Source organism: Lepisma saccharinum, chromosome 1 (genome assembly GCF_977018435.1).
Source record: "Lepisma saccharinum chromosome 1, izLepSacc3.1, whole genome shotgun sequence".
Taxonomy (NCBI): Eukaryota; Metazoa; Arthropoda; class Insecta; order Zygentoma; family Lepismatidae; genus Lepisma; species Lepisma saccharinum.
Genome location: NC_139229.1, coordinates 179,023,897 through 179,045,468, shown reverse-complemented (window position 1 = coordinate 179,045,468; position 21,572 = coordinate 179,023,897). Strand labels below are relative to the sequence as shown.

General features: G+C 40.5%; 1 protein-coding gene across 1 annotated transcript in view; it reads right to left on the bottom strand.

Annotated features, from left to right (window-relative positions):
* Positions 1-21,572, bottom strand: part of LOC145987409 (nose resistant to fluoxetine protein 6-like) — a 59,947-nt gene that overhangs the window by 9,957 nt on the left and 28,418 nt on the right. The window contains exons 11-12 of the mRNA XM_083121895.1: positions 21,183-21,325; positions 13,857-13,965 (exon numbers count right to left, since the gene is read on the bottom strand). Of these exons, the coding sequence (XP_082978021.1) occupies positions 13,857-13,965; positions 21,183-21,325 (252 nt within the window). The remainder of the gene's footprint in view (positions 1-13,856; positions 13,966-21,182; positions 21,326-21,572) is intronic.

Below are 21,572 nucleotides of genomic sequence, written 5' to 3'. Positions count from 1 at the left end.
CAGACGGGAATCATAGCCACTTTCAAACCAAGTTCCGAGTTCATGGAACCGATCATCTACACGCCCTCTTCGCCGATCTATTTTCCAGTTGTCGCAACCGCATAGACGACATAGAGTTGGTGGTGACGAACGAGAAAGGAGACGTGGTGGATTTCGCAGGTGCCACTACGACGGCCATCGTGGAGATCAACGTATAATAAATAACCATACATGTAAAATGGAGCAAATCGAAAGTTACGAATTGCAATCTTTCCCTCCCAACCGTCGCACGTTCGCCAATCTGAACGAAGCGAACAGGGAGATCGAATACGACGTGGACGTAGGCGACGGGTTCATTCATCCTCACAGAGCGGACCTCTACCTTCAATTCGACGTGGTGAAGAAGGAAAGCGGAGACGTGTTTCCTGCAACAGCAAACTTGATACTCGTGGACAACTTCGTGCCTCACCTGTTCTCGCAGGTGGAGGTGAGGAAACACAACACCGTCATCGACAGAATAGATTATCCAGGCATCACGTCGACGGCAGTGGGAACGTTGAAATTATCCAAAACGGACGCAGCGTACTACCAGGCCGGGGGATTCGAAGCCGGGACCAAAATATCGACGAGAAGTCACACGGTGCTCTTTCCCATGCGTCTGCTGCCTGGTTTCTTCTCGGACTACAAGGAGATCATGTGGAAGGGAGGACTGAGGGTCACGTTTCGAAGAGCGGCCAACGACAACGACGCACTAATGCGATACGCTACTTTGGGTCCGGACGGCACCACGCCGATAGCCAACACTTTACCCGAAGCAGCGAAATGCGTCATCCGGAGCATGGAATTGAGAATGCCGGTGGTGGAATACGAAACAAACTACGCCCTCAAGTACAAAGCGGAGATCTTGAAAAGTCCGCAGGTGCCGATTCACTTTCACGGTTACCAGTGCGTGCAGACAATGGCGTCGGGAAGTCACATGGAATTCGACGTGACGACACAGTTCAACAACATACAGTTCGACATGCCAGATTTCGTCGTAGTGCTTTTTCAGACCGGACGCGATAACGATCAGGAAAAAGATTCCAGCAAGTTCGACGACTGCAAGATCAAGAACGTTTATCTGAAGAACGGTAGGAACGAAGTGTTCCCGCGCGAGAATTACAACCTCGACATGACCAAAGACGATTACCTCAAACTTTACGAAGCTTACACGGCTTACAAACGCGTGACCGAAGGAAGCGTGGAAGTGTACTACGCGCCCAGCGAATTCAAAGCACGGAGACCCATGACCGTCATCAACACCACGAAAAGAAAGCAAGTGGTGGTCAACGATCGTACCAACATCAAGATTGTATGCGAGTTCCACGATGCCTTGCCTGCAGATACTCTGTGCAGTGTCATTCTTATTGCAGAGAAAACATTTGTGTATGACGTCAAGAATGAAAGAGTGACTGAACAGTTTTAAATAAATAAAAAAAAAAATAGCACACAATAAGAAATGTGGAATTTTATATATATAAGTACAAATTGCAATTAGCAGTTTCCAGAAGTTTAATTTTGCTGTGCCATGCATGCATGTAATCGAGGAAGTGGAAGTAAATTAAAATTGTTTTTTTTTCGCATTGCCTATTACTTTTTGTTGCACTCTGGGCACGTCTTACTAGTTTGGAGGCGATAGTGGCCCCACGGAAGTGTATGGACCCCACATTCAAGAATACACCTCTTGTCGTCGTGTGCATCCAGAGCAACTTTCCTGACAATATTAGTTGTAAGCACATGATCGACGCTTTGGATACGATGCTCTTTTTGTAGAATGGGCGATTTTGTTCTGAGGCACTCGAGGTAATCCTCAAACTTGAGGTGCTCCCGAACCACTTGCCTGCTTACACCTTTTGCCTTTTTTGTTACAGAACCCTCAGCCCGGATCGCATAGGCTTTGGCACGAAGTCCAGCAAACTCCACAATCACATCCCCGTCTTTCTCGTCCTTGAGTTTGCCGGGTATTTTTTTGTTCCGGGGCAGAATTCCATACCGGTTTAGCTGGGGATAGCCCGATGTGTCGAAGAGCTTGACAAGAGCTGGAACTTTGGCTATATCACCATACGCATCGGCCGTGCGAACATGGTACACCAAGCTGTCTGTGTCTGTGTAGAGGAGCGAGATATTGTGGTTGTAGTGTGCACGTAGTATGCCGTAATATGTCTCGAACATGCACAACTTGCTCAGATCCAAAACTGCAGCTCCCACATAGATGGGCTTGTTGAGTAGCACCTTGCCCCGGTTCATGTGAATCAGAGACATCTGTTCGTTGTAAATTGTTCGAGACCTGAACAGCGGGCTTGCAACAAGTCGACGACACTGTGTTTTCTTCGTCACCAACCTCACATCAACGCGATTTCGCACATTCTCCATGGTCTTCCCAAATACCGCATTGTTCATTAATTTGAAAAAATCGCGATGAAGTTCCGAAGTGGCATCAGTGCGATGTTTGGTGTTCAGTTCGATGTACGGCTTCAACCATGGAGACTGCCTGAACAAGAGCACGTGGTAAACTGCTTTGACCGAGACCCCTTGCTGCATTAACCACTGGAGGTTCCGGTAGTGTAGCACATAACGCTTTTTGGGCTCCAAGTCCATGACGAGCTTCGGTTGATCCGAGCCAGGTGGACACTTGACTTCCGGAGCAGGCGAAAGGTCACAGAATGTATCCTGCAGCTTCTCGGGGAAGTCAAGGTCCACCTCGGCAAAAAACCCAAACTCGTCGCACTCTTTTTCGATGTCGTGGTATAAAGGATCAACCAACTTAAACTGTCCTGTTGGGAGTGGCTGCATCATGGAGTGCCCGTAAAGATTATTCACATCAGTGTACATGATGTAGCTTGATGGTTGGGAGGGGTCGTAACCAGTGGCCATGTGGTGATTGTTGGCGTGTGCGAAGCGTTGCGACACTTGGACCATGCCGCCCCGGATAGCTCTCTCGATGAAAAGCATGATATCATTATCGGAGATAAGTGAAAGTTTAACTTTAGTCAGCAGGAGCATGGCCGACCATGCCAGTCCAGGAAGGCTGTAAAAATATACAGGGTCCAGGTTGTAAATTTTTATCGCAGTTGCCCGAAACGCCTGGAACACATCGGCAAGAAGCGTCACATCAAGCTTCAGGTATGCATCGTGGTAATCACCGAAAGTTCGGCAACCCAACTTGACCCACATAGACTGAGCATGCTTGTACTCCTCGTCGGTAATACCTGAACCTCTCAGGTGGCTGTAGAACTTATCCTGGGGAGGCAGCAACTCTTCTTCGAACTTGGAAGGGTCGGTGACGTATTCGTAGGGGTAGACCCCTTTACGTCTGATGAGTGCGACATCTAAGTTCGGGAAACTTGATGTGGTAATGGCTAGTTGGTCGTCTCTGAGCTTCCCAGCAAGAGCATCGAGGCTTGCCTGGAGGAACCTCAGAGAGTCGAGGAACCGAAGCTCGATGCTGCTGCTTGAGTCGGGGATCGGCACCCACTTGCTGATGCTAATATAACGTTCCTCGTTCTGTGCCAGGACATTGATTCTCGCATTGTCGTGCCCTAGATGTGTAACCAAGTGATGGAAATCATATCCCGAGCCATTGTGAAAAAAGACCGGTATGAAGCGCGGGTCCCTGGCTCTCAAGTTACATCTGTTGCACCACGGGCCAATGTAGCTTCCGCTCCCATAATGGTCATGGTGGTGGACCTTTTTGTTATCGTCAGTGAAGACCGAGTTGCAAACAGGACAATTTAGAGCCATTTCGTGCTGATGCTTGTCTTCCGGAGACAGAGGCAGCATGGGCTTGGGGGCCAACAGCACCTTCCCTATCTTGATGCCTTCCTGTTGCATTCTCTCCAGGAAGTGTTTGACCGGGTCGGGACCGCGATACACATAGGGCTCGGAGGCAATATGTTGGTCTCGCCACACCACAACATAGGAGTAACTCGAGGCCTCGTGGATTTGGAAAGGAATGGTAGAGGATGTTTCGGGGTTGGGCTCGCAGTTAGACAGAGGTTGAAGAAAGGCCTCGAAGTCTGCTACAATATAGGCAGGATGCTTCACCATAGCACTGTGCATGCGAAAACACTCTACTGCACCAGGTTCGGGCAGGATAGTTCGTGCAGGCTTGTTGGTACCACAGTAGAACATGTGGCGAGCTAGCTTCTCAGCAGCAATGTTGGGACCTCTGATGCGCCGGTAATCCTGCTGTTCTCGATTATGAAATGTAGCCAAGCACCTGCGACACACCTCGACGTGGCGACTATCACTGCTCCGTTGGGTCGAAACAAGCCGAGAGAGGGAACGGATAAGGGTGTAATGGTGATGGGTTTCGTCCTTGATGAGCAGGAGGTTGATTTCTCGTACCTCGTTGTTGTTGCTCACGTTGCTCACCCGGATGGGGTGGACCTCATTTTTGTTCTCGGTGAGACCGTAAACATTGATGGCTAATTGTAGGCCCAACAAGTCACGAGCACGAACCTCAAACTTGCGAATATGCGAGACTTCTACAGGGTAGGCAATCCCGGCCATTGCATCCTCCAGGTCCGACTCATACTGCTTGTAGTGTGCAACATAGCGTGGACTGTTTTCCCTAGGTATAGGGTGTAATGCTGCCAGCACCGACCAGAGGAAGCATTTGGTGTCTTTGTTCTGAATATTGAGAACAGCTTTTCTTGCTTCAACCTCGGGTGGCAGGGCAATATAGCTAGACCCTGCCAGTGGCAGGGACTTGCTAAGTTTCAGACAAAGTTCGTGGGGGTCGCCACACAGCGAACCGCCCGAGCCTTTAGCCTGATGCTCCTCGTGCTTTGCCACAAACTCCTCGACAAACTTGTCGTAGATGCTGTCGAGGTCAGTGATATCTGCCTGATGCAGTGTTTTTGCTTTTGTGGCATGGAAGAATTTATATATTTCATCAGACGGTTTCTTATACTTGCAGCATAGCACAGCATAGAATTTAGTGGAGTATGTAGCCAATGCATCGTTGAGGATGGATATTATCTTAGCTCGCTCGCTCTCCAGAAAACTACGCACATCGCAGAAGCTGTCTGATGTTATGTTAAAGTCTTCTAATAAATGCTCAAACGCAAATCGGTCTGCTTTCTTCGCCAGCTTGACGCGTTTGGCAGGTGGCGATGCATCGAGGGAGGTTACTTCTACCTTTCGCTTGGAAGGTTGCGGTAGAGATGTTCCAGTGCTCTTGCAAGTAAGCTGGTGTCGCTTGAAGTTGGCAATAGAAAATTTTTTTCCACACTTAGAGCACAGTTTGGTTGCACATATTCGCTTTCCCGGCACACAAGCACGACAGTGTCTTTGAAAATTGTTACTTGACACAGCAATTTGGCACGTAGGGCAATTTTTTTCAGAACGCATAATGCAGAGATTTTTTGGGGGTATGTTATTTAATACCTAATGCTGTGCAATGCAAAATATAATTGTTAATTTTTTTTTTTAACTATTTTCTATGACCTTATTTGGGTTTTTTTTTCGCCAAATTATATGCTTCTAGTCTCCTATACAATACAATATACGAACAATATTGTCAACAGTATCATATTTGAGCAGGTCGTTTGTCACCTAAACACTACAGCTCACAGGTCGGTAAAATCTGACATGAAAGCAGATAATACGCTTAAGTCTTATTTATATGTAATTTTCACGGGCGTACAATATTTGTCAACAGTATCATATTTGAGCAGGTCGCTTGTCACCTAAACACTACAGCTTACAGGTTGGCAAAATCTGACATGAAAGCAGATAATACGCTTATGTCTTATTTATATGTAATTTTCACGGACGTACAATATTGTCAACAGTATCATATTTGAGCAGGTCGTTTGTCACCTAAACACTACAGCTTACAGGTTGGTAAAATCTGACATGAAAGCAGATAATACGCTTAAGTCTTATTTATATTTAATTTTCACGGACGTACAATATTGTCAACAGTATCATATTTGAGCAGGTCGTTTGTCACCTAAACACTACAGCTTACAGGTTGGCAAAATCTGACATGAAAGCAGATAATACGCTTATGTCTTATTTATATGTAATTTTCACGGACGTACAATATTGTCAACAGTATCATATTTGAGCAGGTCGTTTGTCACCTAAACACTACAGCTTACAGGTTGGTAAAATCTGACATGAAAGCAGATAATACGCTTAAGTCTTATTTATATGTAATTTTCACGGACGTACAATATTTGTCAACAGTATCATATTTGAGCAGGTCGTTTGTCACCTAAACACTACAGCTCACAGGTTGGTAAAATCTGACATGAAAGCAGATAATACGCTTATGTCTTATTTATATGTAATTTTCAAGGACGTACAATATTGTCAACAGTATCATATTTGAGCAGGTCGTTTGTCACCTAAACACTACAGCTTACAGGTTGGTAAAATCTGACATGAAAGCAGATAATACGCTTAAGTCTTATTTATATTTAATTTTCACGGACGTACAATATTGTCAACAGTATCATATTTGAGCAGGTCGTTTGTCACCTAAACACTACAGCTTACAGGTTGGCAAAATCTGACATGAAAGCAGATAATACGCTTATGTCTTATTTATATGTAATTTTCACGGACGTACAATATTGTTAAGAGCACCAGTTTTTGTAGAGCTCTCTTTTTCCATCTTCCCTCTATACAGTGAAGCTGTAGAAAACACAATTAGCTAACCTAGCATACAACATACTTTCCTAATTAATATGGATATTGTCACACATTCCTCTTATTTTATACTGTTGTAAATGGAAAAAATTATGTACGGTAAATGTTTTGTACATTATAGAGAAAAAATGCAAAATATCCCCCAACTTTAATTCGATCCACCTCTGAATCGAATTTTTTACATATTTTCACGCCGCCATATGTTGTCCTATTTGCTTTTTTTACTTGCCTTGCTTAATTAACTCTCGCTAATTAGCATTTTTTTGGAAGAAGTCAAATAGAACAACATATGGCGGTATGAGAAATATGCAAATTAAAGAATATTTTAGTAATATAAGGGCCCTAGCAATTAGCTTCGTCGACTAAGAGTACTCTTTTAAACATCTTCAGCTAGATCGTATTACTACGCAAGGACGTTTAAAATGTTTGGGTGTTGAAAAAGTTTGACCCTACTTTTTATTTCTATTGTTTGCTAATAGATGGCGCTAATAGTACCCCCTCCCCTCCCTCTCCCCTCTTCTCCTCTGCTGTATGACAAATAGCACAAACATAAAAATCAAGATTTTGGAGAGCAAAACATAAAATTTGCATGCATCTGATGTCGAACTAGGAACTTTTATCTTTCGGGGAGTCAACATTATTTTTTTACTCAGTCGTCATATAACATGAACACACGCAAACATTCACATGTGCTTTTTATTATTTTGTATTCGGTAAGTACAAGTATATTCTTACATAAATTATTGTTTAATTTAATAAATTGTAAACTCGGAGCCTGCTATACTAACACTCCTTCTGTCTATTGAAAGCGAATGTTGCGTGCATACGGAAATAACACAGAAAAAAAAGCGGATGGAAGCAATTTAAAATCAGTGGAGCAAGGTTAGTATTACGAGAGCGTAAAAACATGTGCTTTCATTCAACTTCGAAAAATAAGAATAAATGTGTGCATACAGAACACATATGCTTTCTTTTCACAGTTGTAAAATCATATAAATTGTACATGAAGTAAGTTACGGGAAGGCTCTCTCTTTTATGTCTGTGTATATGTATGTTGTACAATTAGGTACAAGTATTGTACAATTAGGTACAAATTGTTGTACAATTATTTTCCCCAGTTGTCCAGTTGGAGTTGGGGGCATAACACTGGTACTATTTGTAATCACAGTGCTTACTCATGTATTTTGTTTAATATTTTATTTCAAATTTACTGTCAGAAACTAGTGTTGCCAGTTCCTGGATGTAGGTTTACCTACTCTGTTGGTTGTCACTGTCAAGCTTCCAGTATTCGTACAGCATAAAAAGCTATAACCCCCCTCTCAAAATATATACATTGTATACGCCAAGATGCTCAATAGCCTAGCAACACATCATGGAAAAACATGCCAAGAGGACCCAGTGGGTTTATAAGTCAGTGCTGCCAACTCCTATTTGTAGGTTAGCTTAACCTGTAAAAAATCATATAGTAGAATTTTTGTAGAGTGGGTAGGCAACACCGACGAGGCTCAAATGATAATTCAAGACTCGTCGGTGTTGGCAATTTCTATTTGTAGGTTAGCTTAGCCAGTAAAAAATCATATAGTGGAATTTTCTTCGGATGGGTTGGTAAAACCCAAGCCTCAAAAAAAACATCCAATAGAGTTGCCAAATATAAAAAAAAGACAATAGGTCCCCCTCATAAAAAACTACAGTAAAAACCCACAGTGTCGCCAACACTAGGTCCCCAACAGTGTTGCCAGACATAAAAAATACATGGACCCCTCAGACCCTTTAATAAAAATTTACAGTGAAAAAAACCCAGTAGGTTAACAACACTGTCAAAAAATCTACGGTAGTGTTGCCAGATGTAAACAGGGGGCAATAGACCCCCCCTCATAAAAAGCTACAGTAAAAACCCACAGTGTTGCCAACTCTGTGCCCTCAAAATATACACCATAAAAGGCTCCGACGAGCCTCAAATGATGATTCGAGCCTCAGTGAAAAAAACCCAGTAGGTTAACAACACTGTCAAACTACGGCAGTGTTACCAGATGTAAACAGAGGGCAATAGACCCCCCTCATAAAAGGCTACAGTAAAAACCCACAGTGTTGCCAACTCTGTGCCCTCAAAATATACATCATAAAAGGCTACGACGAGCCTCAAATAATAATTCGAGCCTCAGTGAAAAAAAACCAGTAGGTTAACAACACTGTCAAACTACGGCAGTGTTACCAGATGTAAACAAAAGGCAATAGACCCCCCTCATAAAAAGCTACAGTAAAAACCCACAGTGTTGCCAACTCTGCCCTCAAAATATACATCATAAAAAGCTACGACGAGCCTCAAATGATGATTCGAGCCTCAAATGATTATTCAGTACCGGGCCACTAGGTCTACTACCGTTACATTCATCTTTGAACTTACCGAGAACCTTCTTGTTGCGGGAAGGAATTCCAAATCTGTTAGGTTGAGGATAGGAAGAAGTGTCGAAATACCCAAGCATGGAAGGATGTTTAAGATCTTCGTAGAGGTTAGGTGTTTGTATGTCATAAATAAAACTATCGGTGTCTATGTACAAAATTGACAGCTTATCATTATAGATGGGTTTCATAATATTAAAATGAAATTCGAACATGTACAGTTTCGACAAGTCGAGAACTGTTGCACCAACGTAAATAGGTTTTCTGAATTTTATCAATTTTATATCTAGATTAAAAAGTGTCAATTTCTCGTAAATTTTTCGCGATTTGAATCTAGGATCAGATACTAATTTTCTACATTTATTGTTATCTGAAACCAATTTTATGTCCACATGCTTTCTGACGTTCTCCATCGTTTTTCCATAAACGGCATTATTCATTAGTTTATAAAAATCTTTATCTAATTCTGAAATGGCAGCTGTTCTGTATGTCGTGTCGGTCTCAATATAAGATTTTAATCATGGAGAGTGTTTGAACTTGAGAATTCTTCTCACATTTACTACCTGAACACCCTTCCCAATCAAAAACTGGAGATTCTTGTAGTGGACGACGTATCTCTCTTTACTCTCCAGAGTTAACATAAGCATGCTTTGATTAGAATCAGGAGGACATTTAATTTCTGGAGCCGGAGGTAAATCGGAAAAAATATCATGCAAATTATTTGGAAATTCAATGTCTACCTCAATGAACAGACCAAATTCACGATCGTCGAAATGATTAATATCAATTGAAATGGGATCTATCCACTCGAATCCTCCGTATGGAAGTTTTTGTATCATTGAAAACCCGTAGAGATTATTTACGTCAGCATAAAATATGTAATTCGATGGTCGATTTGCATCGTATTGATTCTCAGACATGTGAATATTGTTTGCTTTTGCATGTCTCTGCGAGCATTGCACCATCCACCCACGTATCCCCCTTTCTATAAAAAGTAACATGTCCACGTCCGATATCAATTCCAACTTGATCCTGGTCTGGAGCAACATAGCAGACTACGCCAAACCAGGAAGATTGTAGAAGTATGCTGGATCTAATTTATAAATATTTATTCCTGTTTTTCTAAATACCTGGAAAACATCAGCAAGTATTGTTATGTCTAATTTGAGATATGCATCGTGATAATCGCCGAGAGTATTGCATGTCAATTCCTTCCATATTAATTTTGCATGTTCGTATTCTTTATTCGTAATTCCGTTTTTTTTCAGTTGACTGAAGAATTCTTTTTGAGGTGGGAGAGTGTCATCGTCAAATTTAGATTCATCGTTTACATATTCGTAAGGATAAATGCCTTTACGTTTAATCAGTTCTACGTGTATGTTGGGAAAACTAGCTTTTGTAACTTTAAATTGTTCGTCAGTAGCTTTACTTGCTAAAGCATCGAGACTTGCCGATAGGAATCTAAGAGAATCTGGAAACCTCATCTCTATGATATCATTCGTTCCTGGAATTTTAACTTTCTTACTTATAGAAATATAACGTCTTCGTTTTGAGCAAGAATATCTATTTTTTGCATATCGTATCCAAGATTCCTAATTAAAAAATTGAAGTCGTAATTGGATCCATTGTGAAAAAATATTGGTACGAATTTAGGCTTCTGGGTCTTGAGGTTGCAGGTGTTACAGATTCCACTAATGTAGTTTCCGGTGAAATGATTATGGTGAAATACTTTCCGATTCTCAACCGTGAAATGTTGATCACACACCGGACACGTTTCAATGTTATTGTAAGATTGAAGTTCATCGCTGGATAATGGAAGCATTGATTTCGATTGGCATAAGAGGCTGCCAATTTTCTCAACCTTCTCTGCCATCTTTTTAAAAAAAGAGTTCAATAACATTCGGTCCGCGATATATATATGGTTTATCTATCCTATCCTGCCAAACAACAACATATCCAAAACTATTTGGATCATGAAACTGGTACGGTGTTGTGAAAGAAAATTCGGGATCAGGATCGCAATAGGAGAATGGTTTGAGAAACGCCTCAAACTCTGCAATGATAATGGCCGGATGTTCCAACAAGGCCTTGTGCATTTTAAATTCTTCGAATTCATTTGCCTTGGGCATCAACATGCGAGCCGGTCTGTTGACTCCACAGTAGATTTTATGTTCAGCAAGTTTTTGTTTGGCAATTTCTTAATTTTTGAAATATTGGTAATTACGTCGGTCACGATCCTCGAATACGGTTAAACACCTTGGACAAACTTCGATGTGTGCAGGATGCTTCGTTGTTTGGCTTCTGACCAAGCGGTAGAGTGAACGAATTAGCGTTTAATGATGGACATCATCGTCAGCAATAAGAAGCAGATTGGTTTCCACGGCTTCGTCATAAACAATATTAGTTAACCTAACGGGATGCACAAAATGCTTAAATGAAGTATACGAATATACATTTATATCTAATCGTTTTCCTTCTCCATTTCGTGCTCTGTTTTCAAACTTTGTTATGTCAGAAATAGCAACAGGGTATTCGATGTCTGTTATAGCATATTCAATCTCTTCTACATATTGTGTGTAATGACTAACCTATTCCGGATGATTTGAACAATGAACCGGGTGAAGCGCTGCTAAAATGCACCACATAAAACACTTATTCTCAGTGTTATGAATGTTCAGCACAGCTCTCTTATGCTGAATTTCTACCGGAAGTGGAACGTAGCTTGAAGCAGAAAAAGGTGTAAATTTGTTTACATAAGCGATTAATCTGTGAGGACTTCTACATAAAGACCAACCTGATCCCTTAGCTTCGAATTCATCATGTTTCCTAATCAATCCACTAGTAAGATTAGAATAAAAAACATTCAAATTATCAATGTCTGCCAAATAAAGAACTTGGTTTATCGTTTTGTGAAAATAAAATATTTCTTGTACCATTGGTTTTCTTATATTTACAGATTAGATCAACATATACTTTTATGGAGTTGTTTTCCAGTTTATTTTTCAAAATATTTATGATAGATGTTTTAATTTCACTCAAGAAACTAGAAATATCACAGCCTGGTTTCGAAGTAAAAAGAAAATCCAGAGGTTGGTTGTTGAATGCAGATCTAATCGGCTTTTGGTCATTAGAGTTCTTAATTTGTTTGGAAGTAGAAGCTTCAGTTTCAGGATGATCAATTTTTCTTTTCAATGTTCCATGTCCGGTTGATGCCTTGCAAATTGTCATGTGTTTACTTAAATTAGCAATGCTAATTATTTTTCCACATTGAGTACAAGGCTTAGTAGGTAACAAACGATTTATTTTCGAACCTGTTTCGCTACATCTTGCCCTATGTTTGCTAATATTAGTTTTGGAGATTAATTTCCCACAAATAACACATTCGATGAAAGTGGTAGATGACATTTTTTTTAATATGCTTTAAGTAAATAACAATAAGACGCACAATCAACTCAAAATTCAATAAGATTTTATTTACTAGAAAAAAAACACTTTTAAACTTACGATAATTGATAGAATGTAACTTAAAAAAGACAATAGTTATAATTATAATAATTTTTTCAGCTCTGGTATTTATATATAAATTTTCTCGGGAAAAAATACAAAATTCAATACAAATACAAATTCAATCTGTGTGAAAAACGACTTGAACCACCACCAAAATAAAAATAATTGTAGCTATTACGATAAAATTTTCAGCTATGTTATTTATACAGAATTTCCGGAGACAAGTAACATCTGATCACATCGAAACTCAATCTGATCGAAATGACTATGAAAAAAAAATCACTTGATACACTTTTTAAACTTAAAATAATAAATAATATGTAACTTTAAAATAAATTAAATACTTAACTTTTAACAAAACAATTATGAGGAGCCCTACAACAACACGTCCGCACTCTTCAAACACTCTCACGATACTGACTGATCTGTAATGCGAAAACCCTTTAAGTAACCTAACCGCAGACCGCGTTGAAAACATCCGAAACAGTGAGCCAATCAGAAAACACCACATCATCGCATTACGTCATAACCAACCAATCAGAAAACACCACATCATCGCGTTACGTCATAACCAACCAATCAGAAAACAACACGTTAGATACGGGTTCATCATAATATTGCGTAATAACTTGTTGCGGAACATTGCGCAATAGTTTACCCTTACGAGCTATCGCAATGTTGCGCAATGTTGCGCAACATGATGCAATAGAAGTAGACCGGAAGTAAATTTGTGTTGGTGTGCGTGGGTATGCGTGGCTGTGCATGGGTGGGCGTGGGTGTAGCTGGGTGGGCGTGGGTGGGCGTGCGTGGGTGTGCGTGGGTGTGCATGGGTGGGCGTGGGTATGCGTGGGTGTGCATGGTACGAAGTATGAGATGAAAAAATCACAGATTTGCAATAATATAAATTCGACAAAAACATCATCAAAATAGGTTTTCCATTGTGCTTAAATTAATAAAAATAATAGGCCTCGTACCAAGTATTGATTTGAACCTACCCAATTACACTACTCGCCATTTTTGTTTCTTAAGGTCGTATGTTGACGATACCATTGAATTCAATTGAATCATTTCAACCCAGAAGAACATATATTCAAGGCTGTACAATGTTATTACCATTACTCTAATTCCAACGCATGTGTATCCTTTTAAAACTATTTTTTCACAGCACGCCATTGGATACATATTATGCTGACTGCAATAATATTGAGCAGCTGTATGATATTACTACCAGTTTGAAAATATTCCATAAAATAAAAGTAAGGTTTTACCTTTTTTGAATATTGCTCGTTCCAGAACAAGGATTGGAGATTCGAAAACTAAAGACAGCACTGCTGCAGAGGCAAGAGTTGTGATTATGTCCCCAAAGAATGCATGGACCTGCAAAGGAGAGAAACATGCCATGTAACTGTTGTTCATATATATATAATGCAAATCAAAGTAATGTATAACACCACATGGAAGGTGAGGTACCTGAACCGAATATAGTCTATTCGCTGTTTCCAAGTAGTTACAAGGTTAATTCAACAGATGACACAAGTATGTCATTTAGACTGTTCGAATGCCGTGATCGGACCTGTTGGCTGTACCTATAGGCAGTAACTTGTGGACAAAGAAGCAAAATGGCTGGACCTCGTCATTATGTTCTACGTGATCTAATATTGCATATGTAAGTTATTACTTACTGCATCTTCCAAGTTATAGGTATTTAAATCTCTAGTCCATATTATGGTAGCTCATAATTTGTACTTTACAACTATTTAATTAGTTTCGACTTTAATCTAAAATACTGTCTAAACAAAGGAAAAGAGAACAACGTCTAAGGTGGACTCAAAATGGGCTACATAAGAATATATCGTGAAGAACATGTACAAATGTGATATCTGTTACTTTCATGTTCACGTAGAGTGTCTGGGAGTCACTAAGGATGGTAAAGGATGTTTCATTTGTCCAGACTGTGATGTTATCTATGGAATTCTGGTGACAAGCTATGACACGTTACACCCTTGTTTATTGGCTTGTAAACAATGTTATTTCTTTGTGCAAATCTCATTAGTCATTATGCAAATAAAATGTAAGTGTATCAATATAAGTACTTAGCTACCTATAAAAACAACATTGTTGTACTTTATTTACAATTCCTGTTACATATTTTGATGGTAAAAAAACAAAATACATATAATAAATATTGCTAGGCCATATTGGGTACATCCAATATGGCCTAAACGTAACTTCTTAAAAAAACCTCCCTTACATCCATGTTATTATTTGGAATTGGCTCTAATTTTCAGTAATGTTCCCTCTTTTGAGTCTTGCAATTGGTTTTACCTTTCTGACTTTGTACACCAGTAGAAACAAACTCCAACCTTAGGTAGGCCATATTGGGTTCAGGTACCTTAGATTCTTATCGAAAGCAAAGCAGAATTAACATATTTGTAAAATGCTGTATTTGAGAACATAGAGAGTCAGGCCTACACTTGAATGTCAGTGGCGGCGATTAGGGTCCAAAACTGTCCGGGGGGGGGCAAAGACAGTTTACTTTCCCTTGATACATAAGATTTAGCATAGTGCGGGAGCAAATGTGGCAAAAAGTGGGGGTCAACTGAGCCCCCTCGCCCCCTAATCGCCGGCACTGTTCAATGTAATTGTATTTTTGTTATACGCAGTGAAAATACTTCAACATGTTTTCTGTGATTTAGTCGTCGGCGAAGGCAAACACTATGAATATTTCGACATCAATACTGTTTCAATTTTTGAATCTCGTATTACGTACGCAAGACAAAGTGTGCCTCCCCGATGGCGCAGTGATATCGTCGTCGCCTTAATCAAGGGATTCGGGTTCGATACCCGGTGGAAGCACATAGTGGTTCGGATCCCAATTAAAACTGTAGGTCCAGTCCCGGTTAGCCTTACTGTGCATAAAGTGGACCTAAAACACCAAATCAACCAACAACTAGCAAAACAAAGTGAATGCACATGATAGTCTCATTGATTGAGCCGTACATTTAGCGTACGGACTAAGGTGTGGACCGTACGTCCGTACATGTCATGAAATTTCCATACATGTACGGTCAGGACCGTACGGTTGGCAACGCTGCGCTTTCACCAGTCGATTTCGCTCCTCCTCATCTGCCGTTATGCGCGGCCCTGCTCCACAGTTAGCTGGGACAGGGTATAGGGAACAAATTTCAACTTTTTTTTTTCTGTCTCCTGGATGAAATAACGTGTTCTTTACTAATTTCGGTGGGAGGAATTGAGAGAAAGTCTCAAAATTTGTGTATCACGTCACATATTCGATATATACAGGATGTCCCAAAAGTCACGCAACCGAGACTTTGAAAGGTCATAACTTTTGTACAAAAACGATAGAGACATGAACCTTGTATTAGTTATTAACTTTATCTACATGGATATTCTTTAAACACTAAACACCAAAATATTCCCCTGCATGAACGTTCAGTATGGAATAAAAGCTTGTAAGGTGTGAAAAGAATATTGTACGCAGGAAATAAAAACATGGATAGAAGACAAATATGGAGTCACTTGCAATAATATTTGATGTATGTCGATGGTCGCAATGGGTATTTATCGAATTGATAAAAAACGATCCATTTTTATGCATTCTATGCATAAAAATTAAAAAAAGGCAAAGTTTCCCGTGCATATAGCACACTGCCGTGAAGGCACAGTAGGGGATGTGGGAGTAATTGTTTGCATTACAGACGATTTATGGGGGTTAATCATGCCAAATTCATAAATTTTTTAAAAACATATTCCAAATGGTACTGGCTACATTGGTCGTGTCAGAATACAGTACCAGGTGCGCCGACATCTGGCGATGTTATTAAATTAATTTCCAGATAAAATTAAAGATTTGAAATTGATCGTGCAGAAAGTAACCTACCTACCTTATTCTATTTAACACTATCTTTTATATTTGAAAGAACGTTCCTGGTCACTAGAAATGTTCAATTTCACTATGATGAATAGTTACTTAGGAATTGGGAATCCCTCACTGTGTGATACCGATTTTAATGCGGAGGGCACATCGGCATGTCCATATGCTTTTATTCTTTGAGGAATAGCCACGCATTACTGTGCGACAAAATAAACAAACTGTCACGTGGTTCCTTGGTTCAAGCCATATCAGAGATACATCAAAAGGCATTGAATTAATACCATTCAACCATTCTCTTAGTGTTACAGCACAACTCTGATATGTACAATGTGAGACGGTCTTCATCTCCCAGCGACAATCATAGTATATTCGGTACACTATCTTTACGCAATCTATGAAGTTTTTACACTAAAATTTTGGAGTGCATTAGTAAAAATGTAACAAAATGTTTTAGGATGATATACACAGCTAAGGGGTTCTTTCAGTCGACATAGTTAAACACAGAACATTCCGCTGTGTCTGTGTCACTGCACAAATCCAACGCTGTAAGCTGCATGTTTATTTATTACGATACATAGTAATATCCTTTATTGTAGCAAACAGAGTTACAATAAGCCTCACATACCAACACATAAGAGATGCTGAAGGTATACATGATGATTTGGCACGCAAACAGTTTACATTGTTGCCAGATTACAAGAAAAGCGTATCTTGAAAATGGTAGATGATGGAGAAAAATGAGTGGCAAATCCGAAATCAGCATGCCGAAATTAGTTAAGAACACATTTTCGCTAACAGGATACAAAATAGCTGTTCCCTAGTGATATCGAAACAGGTTCTTCTGTATATTCTTGGCAGTAAAAATATGATATAACTGAGGTCACAAATATCGCCCACAATATCTGCACACGTGAGTGAAGAATCTATGGGTTACGAATTGCGATTATGCACCTCAAAAGCAGCTATTTCTTTCTGTAACTCTGAAATACTTAGAGGCTTATGCAACTAGTTACATAATACAGTTTCTCCCATTTACAATTCATCATTTCAATTCGAATGAACGATTGCACTCAGTGCCGGATCTATAATCCCAAAACCCCGCAGTGCGGGGGATCCCCGGAAGCAAGTAAGCATTTAGGGGGCCCTCAGCCATTGACATAGTAGAGGGTTCGTATATGCGTATGTTTTGATATTTTTTGATATTCGAATTTAAAATTTTGGGTGCGTCAGCACTAAGGCTATTTTGCACCGTCACATTATACGGGGTCCAGCCCCTTACCCAGTGACGTGCACTGAGGAGTAGCTAGTCTACCAGATATAGATCAATCATTCTCACATCTCGAATTATATTCAAATCACAATATTTATTGTCTTGTTAAAGCCACCACAGCTCATACGCAACACTTTCTTTTCCACGCGCTTCTCGTCCATCGGTGTGATCCGCAGGCAAAGCTGGCTGGATACCCTAGCTCGCTCTTCTTCCGCCTGACCAGTTTCCAGGTAGAAACGGCCGGCCCAAGGAAAAGGAAGATTTCTACCTCCACCTCCCTTGCGCCCTCGCCCCCCGCTGCAATGGTTGAAAGCCCAGGCTTTCAGGTCCCCTAGTCTATCTCCTATAGGACAGATAGGGGATTGGTTTCTCATAATTTTTTTGTAAATCCTCTAAACAACATGGGGTAAAATTTTCTGCAGTCCCTATGTTCTCTGTATTTACACAACCTTTTACACGTTGTACAATATGTGCGTATGTATAATATGGGATGTAGTTTTATTATTTATGAAATGGGAACGTGTTATGTGCAGACAATACTGTTATGCTTTCTTTCTTTTTTTCCTTTTTCAAATATGGAATATATAATGATTAAATTACAAATATGTGCTCAGGCTCTCTCTCACTCTCGTTTTAGTAGTGTTTTATTTAAATATACTACTTTTGGTCTCTAACAGTCATAAATACGGATGTATTTATTTGGGCAAGAGAACGCGAGTTCATATTGTTGTTGGTTTGGTTTATTTTACTTCGCTTTTCTGCCACATTTGAATATCGCGAAAATGAGGATTGAGTGATGATATGATGAAATTGGTGAAGGGACCTCATATGAACAATCCAGGCCAGGATTCGAACCCGTGATGAGTGCTCATTCTTGTCCTATGTGTTGCAGTGAATAATGAAATAATTTGGAATGAAAAATGTATCTCAGAACTCAAAAAGTCAAATGAATATAATTGAAGAAAGTACAAAAAAGTGTGTTGTGTTTTGTTACCTGTCACCAAATCAACCAATCGTGGGGGAGTGGTTATCACAGCGCGCTACGACACCAGGAGTTCCAGGTTCGAACCCCGACCCGGGCATGGGCGTTCCCTTTGCTCGTCCCTTTATCAATTTAATCGTATCATCTTCGCAATTAACCAAATGTGACAAAAAGCGACGCTAAGTAACAAAAATGAAATCAAATCATTGATTGATTGCTCAATTTAGTTTATTTTACTTCGCTTTTCCGCCACCTTTGGTACGACAAAATTGATGAAGGGACACACATAGGAATACTGGCCCTAAAGGGAGGAGGGGTGTGACCCACACCAAACCCTCCCCACTTGAGCACGCGACTGACTGCTACCCCAAGTGTCGACGTCACCGCACGTCACTGCCCTTACCATTATACATAACAACTCTAACGTTGTATTACTAAAATCATAAAATATTCTGACTTTCGTTAAAAGCTGAGGCTGTAAAGGGGCACTCAGCACACAAGGACAAAAGAACAGGACAACACAAACAAAATTATACTTGCCATGGGGCCAGTCGCCAGAGCTTCGTTAGTCTGCAGTCCAGGGTGTACTAACGTGGAAGTGAGGTTGACATTTGGGTGTACTACGTGGAAGGTCACCCCTTACACCCCGTATATGCGTATGTAAAAAATAAACTCAGTTACTCAGGGGTATAGAAACGAATACAATATATACAGGTAAAGGTAAAGTTCCCTGTGCATATAGCACCGTGCCATGAAGGCACATTTAGGGTATGTGAGGGTATGGCCCCACATATTTTCGATGTCGGCCATCTTGGAGGTGATGTGATCAGGACCACGCTGCGGCCGCGTTTATCCCCCCGGGTACCATTTGATTTAAGGCTGGGTGGGCCGTAGAGCCGCTTTATGCCGGAACAAAGCCGGAAAAATTCCTATCTTAGACACCCAGCCCGGGTTTCCCGTGTGGTAGAATCAAATGAGCCTAGAATTTCACGAGAAAAGCAGTGGTGAAGGTTTCCTCAAACTATCTTTAATCAGGTAAAAGTTACGAATGTATCATTTACCAGGTGTGAGAAAACAGTGTAAAATATAGACCACCATATAGCCTATATTCATTCATTCATTCGTTGTTTTCTGCCTAATTGGCAATTATTTCACTGCAATCTCCAGCTTTCCCTATTCTCTGCCTTACGCTTCGTAATAGCATACGATCCAGTTAATTTAATATCATCCTTAAGCTGATATCTCTTTCTTCCACGGACTTTTCCTCCTTCAACCATTCCCTCCAAGGCATCCCTTAGCAGACAGTTCCTTCTTAGACAGTGTCCTAACCAGTTTCTTTTCCTCTTCTTGATGGTCTCCAGTATAGATCTTTTTTCACCAACACTTTTCAGTACGGCTTCGTTTCTTACCTTGTCCGTCCATTTTACACGCTCCATTTTTCGCCATGTCCACATTTCAAAAGCTTCGAGTCGTTTCTCTTCAATTCTTCTTAACGTCCAGGTTTCTGCACCATATAGTGCTACACTCCACACAAAACATTTCACTAATCTCTTCCTTAGACCTATGTTCATGGGTCCACAAAAAACATTATTTCTTCTATTGAAAGCTTCTTTTGCTATTGCGATTCTCATTTTCGCTTCTTGTTTGCAGCTCATGTCACTGCTTATAGTGCATCCGAGGTACTTGAAGCTATCCACTTGCTGGATTCTTTCACTGTTTGCTCTCACATTAATATTCCTTGGTTTCCGTCCAATAACCATTGCCTTTGTCTTGTTTACATTAATCTTCATCCCATACTGCTCACAGCTCACAGCTGCTGCTTAACTCTTCTAACATACTATTTATGGTTATTTCATCCTCAGCGAGTAATGCCATTCATCAGCAAATCTTATGCAGTTTATTCTTCTTCCTCCCAATTTGACACCTCCTGTGCCCTGGAAACAATTTTTCACTATATCTTCTAAATAGATATTAAACAAAGTAGGCGATAGGCAGCATCACTTGTCGTACTCGTCTTCCAATTTCACATCCTTCTGTCATTTCGTCTCCTGTTCTCGCTTTAACTCGTTGATTCATGTATAAGTTGATTAGAATTCTTCTCTCTTTCCAATCTACACTAATTTTCTTCAGAGAGAGAGATATATATATATATACACACACCCACACACATACACACACACACCCACCCACACACACGTGTGTGCGTTTGTGTGTAAAGGTAAATAGGTAGAAGGGGTCTTTGGCAATATTTTGCGGGGGAGGGGGCAAGATTTGTAGATCCCGCACTGATTGCACTGCACTTCGTACAATAATATGAGAGGGGAAGATTTACAAGAAAGGGGGTGGGATGATATTTGCATGCAGAAGGAGAATGCACACAAGTATCTAGGAGGGAATGAATCCCCCCTTCACGCCTTCCTTAAAAATACAACCTAGATAATACTTACAGCTGTGTAATCGTCCATGTACACTGTGCTTTTCACCACACCCTCCTCGTATATGTGGTACATTATGTGGGTAAGGTAGCAGCAGTATGTGAGGCGGCTGAGTGGTTGAAAGAAGTTCCACGATAGAAACGCATTCACTGGACCTGAAACAGTTCGAAGGAATTCGGGGAAAGATATAATATGCATTAACTCTCCACCCCATAAAAACATGCAGTCTGTTTTTCGTAAACTTTATACTCAGATCAAGTGGAAATATATAACGGGTGAAGCGACGTCTGGTCAGTCACCGGCAATAAAAATGGAAGACCTAGATCCTGAAATACTAGCTTCCATGCAAGGCGTCATGTGTGTTGCCTAACTCTACGGATGTGGTAGAAGTTGCCATTGAAA